Below are 6045 nucleotides of genomic sequence, written 5' to 3'. Positions count from 1 at the left end.
TTAGAGCAATTAATAATAAGGCACAGTGTAGTCCCATGTCATAACCAAGGAATTGCTGAAATAGGAAAAAAGCCATGTGCTATCAGTGAGATTCAGTGTGCTTATGATTGTGTGGCATACAGCACTCTATCTGCAAGATCTGAGTGGTTTAAACATTGTGTGCTTCCCTTGGGCTCTTAGATAAAGCAAATACCCATTCACTTGAGTTTGGATTTTAGGTTTGCATGAAGGTTTCCCCAGAACAGGTATTGCCCAGCTTCAGAGGGCAGCTGTACCATATTCCCCATAAACTTCTACCATACAGCTTCCATGCATATTGAAAAGTAGAACACCCCAAGAAAAGACATGATTTCTGCTTGTATATTTCAAGCTCTAAAAGGGTTGACAGTTTTGGATTGTGTCAGGTAAAACTTAGTTATATTTGGATGCTGAATTTAGATACTGACTAGGAGAAATTGAGACAAATTTGATTCCCTCCTCATATGCACTGTCAGGAAATACTTAGTAGTTTATATGCAATAGGAATGGAAATGGAAAGCTTATTTATGTAGCAGAATTATTTATTCAACACCTTCATTTACAGAATCTGTCTGTATCTTCATGCCCATGGTTGTGTGGAGATTTTTCACATATGTTAACAGCTCTTCAATAAAATGTAATCTGATGAATTTTTACAACATTGTAAAGTCAAACAGAGGATATTTTAATGGACAGTAGGTTCACAGTCATTACCAATGCATGTTCTTCCATCTTCTGACAGCTTGTGGGGATCCGTGTGGAGACATTTGTAGCTGCCCTTAGTGTTAATGCAAATAGCAGAAGGATGGCATGGTGGATTAATTTCATTTTCACATTCATTGATGTCTGCAAAATGAGTACACACTAATCAATAAGAGTTACAAATTACAAAGGGATTATTAATTTCTCATAAACACTTTTTACAAGGATTCATAAATGAAAGACATTGTACATTTTCAATGAGACAGATAATGATAAAAATCTCTATTGTTACTCTTTAAAGGACGAAGTAGAGGGTTGTTGTTGTTTTGTTTTTGTTTTTTGTTTGTTTGTTTCAAAGCTGGAAATGATGAAAAAAAAGGTTGCTTTCATAATCCTCCAAAAGCTACAAATGGAAATTGGCTGAATTTTCAAAAGTGCAAAGCCTAAACTTAAGAGCTCTTCTTGCATGTGGTTATGTCCTAAGATTTTACTTCCTCTGTAAATGTTTTCATTCTGTGCTCTATAGACATAATGAAAATAATAATGTAGACACACTTCTGTACACTTCTAGGCATGATTTTGAGGAGTCAAATTTTCAGGTTAGCTTTGGTTACAAAATGTATAACCATAATTGGTGATATCACTGCAAAGATGGTTGTTTCAAGATGCTATATAAATTTTGTATAATGAAAATATCCTGGCAGAATGTTGAGCAGATAAACAATTATCCATTGGAAAATGTACATACACGTATTGTTCTTGAGGCCTTTCAAGATCTTTCACTTTCTGCTTATGTGATGAAATAGGACACAGCAGTGCAGGAGAGAAAATACTCAGTGAAAGAAAGAAAGAAAGGGGTCTTTTCATATTTTTGCACCTTTCTTCTTTCTGCATGACTGAATTCAGTTGGGTAAACATAGGTGTCCAGTGTGATTTTAGGTACTTTCCAATTGGTTCTGTATGTCTGACAGCTTGTTTAATGTCTCTGACCCATGGTCCTCTGAAAAACTGCAAACCCATATGTGGACAAGTAGTCAAGTCTTCAATGTCTTCTCTTTTTGTTTTTATTCCTTTCCTTCTCTACCACAATGTTTGATCTGCTACTTTAGTATAGGTAGTTATTTTCAATCAGTATTAGAAACTGACTGGTATTTACTGACTTAGTTTGGCATTGTCACTGAGACCACTTTCCATCATTGGAAATAGAATCAGCCTGATTCTCTCAAATTTTAGTACAAAAAAGCAGCTGTGCCCAAAGGTAGTTATCAATTAATGCAGTCAAAATAATAACATGGAGGAAAAATCTAAAACTTCAGAACCCTCAAGAAACAATAACTTTCATAATATTCTTTGAAGCAGGAAAAGGATCTGTTGCTCAGGATGAAGATTTCTGAGTATTACTCCCTTCAAAACTTAATTTTGTGTTAATGGTAACTGCCTTAATCATCATCCAGGAAAGAAAACCTGCACCTTTTCCTGCACTGTAATTCAAATGTGCTCATTCCACTTCTGCAGATCCATAGTCATGCTATCTGCTAAGTAGCGAACACTTCTTCATCACTAAATAGTGCGTGTCAGATCTGACCAGTCTACCCTGCTGCTCAGAGAGCAGTAGTTTACTAAATCAAAATAAAGTGTTATCTATCAGGAGTATGACATCACTTAATCTAAAGGAAAGTGGCATATTCTAGCACTAAATGACTTCCTGAATCAATAGAAATGATTTCAGTCAAAGCCCAAGTTAGTAAGCGAGAATTAACAGCTCTCAGAATCCTATGCTTTTGCCAGCAAGCCACTCCGTCTTTTCCAGAGCAGCATATAATTTTGAAACCATCTGCAGAAATGCTAAGCTCTATCGTCCTCATTATATTGCTTGATTTATCCCTAATTTGCTGAATATTTAAAAGAATGGGAACATATTGCACAGACATGCATGGAACAAAGTGCTTTCCACTGTAAAACTCAAGTAGCATCTGCATAAGTGGGTTTTGATGGTTTTTCTTTAATAAAGGCATTGCTTTTTCAATATATGCAGCAGCTTGTTTTCCTATACCAGATATACAGTCTTTCGTTTACATTACTGAACATATTAAAAGAAACTAGGACAAGGAATGATTCACTCATTTAACTTATTTATTACATTCACTGCCAGAACATTAATCTATTGAAAAGGTTTTATTATAATTCATTTAACAGCTTTATTTCTTTATATGGTATTTATGTGGGAGGAATTCGGTGGATAAATAGGATGTGAATAAAGGAAAGAGCTGCAAATTTCATTTGACTTTTTCCATTCCAGGTATACAATTAGAATGAAGAGCTTTCTATACCGCTATCACAGAAATACCGATAAGCAGACTTTATTGTGGATGAGCTCCAGCACTTGCACTCAAATTATTTTACCACCGTGCATAATATATTCTGAAATACAGCTTTTTGGGGGAAATACAGCTTTTTTTTTAGTTTTCTCTCATGTTCTTATAAAGCAGAGGAGTGTGAATACACACACACACATATGCATACATATATACATATATATGTACATACACCCCTATTATAAACACACATATTTGAAATGTGAACAGAGAGAATTCATTCTTCATAGCATGAACAGTGAAAGTCTTGAAATATTTGTCACATTCTCTTTCTAACCTATTCTATTAAACAGTAAAAGGCAAAAGGAAAAGAGAAGATGAAAGAATAATTAAAATAACAGAAAAGGGTTCCTGTGAAAATGTGCCAGAAACGTGTATTTTTGCTGATTTTTTACCTGCTCTGCTTTTGTACCTGCAGAAATAATTAACTTTTGGCAAATCTTTCCACAGCTATTTGGAAGAGGGAGGTTGGACCCAAAGTGATTATTAGTTTCCTTAATTTCACTTATTCACTTATTAATGGGTTTTTTTTCACTTTTACTAAAATTATTAGGATGACATATGACCTAGTGGTGCAGAGTTCAACTTTTATCTAGAGCATCCATTGAAACAATGCTGCAAAAATGACAACTCTGTCATGCTGTTATATTCAATGTAGGAGGAAGCAATGTACAATCCTGATTTGCTGACTTTTTCCTCACTTTCTCATCCCCCTCCCTCCCACTTGCTCTTAATATACTTGATTTTTGCTTAATTGGGCAATTTTTATTGCCATTTTCCTACCATCAACTTGATTGCTGAATCAGGATGGGTAGAAATTGAGATAGCAATTCTGGGGAGAGTTTCACATTTTTATGTTATTACACCTATAACCCCAGGATAATAACTACAAGAAAACATAGGAGTAAATTCACATCTGATGAGCTATGGTGGAATTTAGCTGTTATAAAACTCAGAAATTAATAATAATAATAATAATAATAATAATAATAATAATAATAATATATACCTATACAAACTGGAGCCTCAAAGTTCCATCCTTTACTTGTGCAGGTTAATTGTTCTTCTCCTTGTAACTGAAATCCATAGTGACATGTGTAAGCCACTGTAGATTTTCCAGATTCTGAGCAGTATACAAAATCACCATTTTCCACACTCTTTGGTGTTCCACATAGTTCATCTACAAATAGAAAGTCTGTATTACAGGCTTTAAAAACATTAAAAGCTTGACATCCCATATCAAACTATGACACTCCCTTGTACTTGCAAATGGATAGTATTATCCATCACTGCTATAAACATTAGCTTCAGTGAAAATTTTCACATGTCTTAAGGTGATCAAGACTTTAATTGTTCAATTCTGGAAAAGAATTTTTATGGGATAGCACAGGTTTGACTTGTAATCCTCACAAAACTAGCATTACAACATAAGAAGGACATGGACCTGTTGGATCAAGTCCAGAATAGGGCAACACAGGTAATCAGGGGCCTGGAGCACCTTTCCTTTGAAGAGAGAGACTGAGAGAGTTGGGGTTGTTGTTGTTGTTGTTGTTGTTGTTGTTGTTGCTATTGCAGCCTGGAGAAGAAAAGGCTCCAGGGAGACCTTTTTGCAATCTGTCAATTTAACCAAGTCTTTTCAGAATGATTGGCACAAATTTTTTTACCAGAACCTCCTGCAATAGGACAAGGGGTAATGTTTTTAAAGTAAAACAGGGTTGATTTAGATTAAATATAAGAAACAAGTTTTTTACAACAGTATTGTAGCAGCGATCCCCTGAAAGGGGAATAATGAGCAGTGGCTCCATGACTGCAGAAGGCTGATTAACCTTTTTATGGTTACTGCTACTACACGACACTATCCTATATTATATTCTACCATTTGAAAAACCCACTGCCCTTGCCAGACAGTCCGATACAGTTTTGACCTAATTGGTCAATCAAACAAAACGCCATCACCAATTAAGAAATCACCCTTTGGTAAACAACCTCCATAACACATTCCACACATGCACAACAACAGGTGGAGCAAATGGAGATAAGACTTGTTTTCTCTGAGCTTTCTCACAGCTTCCCAGGAAAGTCCTGGGAGAGAATTATGTCTCTCTTTGTTCAGAGGATATGTGATGACCACACAAGAATAGTCAAACACTGGCACAAGTTGCCCCGAGAGGTGAATGCCCCATCCCTGGAAACATTTGGATTCAGATTGCACAGGGCTCTAAGCAATTGGATATCATTGAATATGTCCCTGGTCATTGCAGGTGAGTTGAACTAGATGTCTTATAAAGATCCTTTCCAAGACAAAATGTTCTATGAATCTATGATCCCACCTCTAAGTGCTAGAATACTAAACGTCTCATTCAGACTAGTAATTCAAGATCTGCCAGAACCAAGGTCAGTGTTTCAACTGCTCTTTACTGTCCCATCCCTTCCTGTCCCCTCCCCTGTTCTCCCCTCCTCTCCCTTCCCCTCCAAAAAGATTGGTAACTACAGAGTACCTTCCTGATAAAATTCTTGCCAAGCTTCTAAATTCATCCCAGGTATATCGTTACAATTCTTAAAATCCTGTGGAAACTTTCCAAGTTGAAAGGCATCTGCTGGCACTTCAGTAATTCCTGTGTTGTCACAAATCACGCGGGACAATGAATGTTTTTTGAGTTCCTGCTTTTGAGCTTCTGTGAAAACACCATCATTTTCCCACCAAAATCTGGAAAGAATAATATAAACTTTTTCTGAAAAGATCAGATTCAAAGAGCTGGTTATTCTTACTTACACAGTACCTTATATAAAAGATCAAAAATAAGAATTACAGCAAAAATAGGTGAATATAACAATAATAAGAGTAAACACCATGACCATATAGAACCAGTCATAAAAAGGCTAGTGTGAGTCTGATGCAATGGTCAACTCGGGTCTTCTGTTAAAGCCAACAGAACTGCTTTTCGTTGAT

The 6045-nt window shown here is 36.0% G+C and overlaps 1 protein-coding gene across 1 annotated transcript in view; it reads right to left on the bottom strand.

Moving 5' to 3' along the window:
• Window positions 1–703: 703 nt before the first annotated feature.
• The window catches only part of TPO (thyroid peroxidase), a 37040-nt gene continuing 31698 nt past the window's right edge, over window positions 704–6045 (bottom strand). Inside the window, exons 11-13 of the mRNA XM_039715584.1 lie at window positions 5594–5802; window positions 4105–4275; window positions 704–864 (exon numbers count right to left, since the gene is read on the bottom strand). Of these exons, the coding sequence (XP_039571518.1) occupies window positions 704–864; window positions 4105–4275; window positions 5594–5802 (541 nt within the window). The remainder of the gene's footprint in view (window positions 865–4104; window positions 4276–5593; window positions 5803–6045) is intronic.

Source organism: Passer montanus, unplaced genomic scaffold (genome assembly GCF_014805655.1).
Source record: "Passer montanus isolate IOZ18808 unplaced genomic scaffold, ASM1480565v1 scaffold34, whole genome shotgun sequence".
Lineage (NCBI taxonomy): Eukaryota > Metazoa > Chordata > Aves > Passeriformes > Passeridae > Passer > Passer montanus.
The sequence above is the reverse complement of the archived record's forward strand: the minus strand, read 5'-3'. Positions and strand labels throughout refer to the sequence as shown.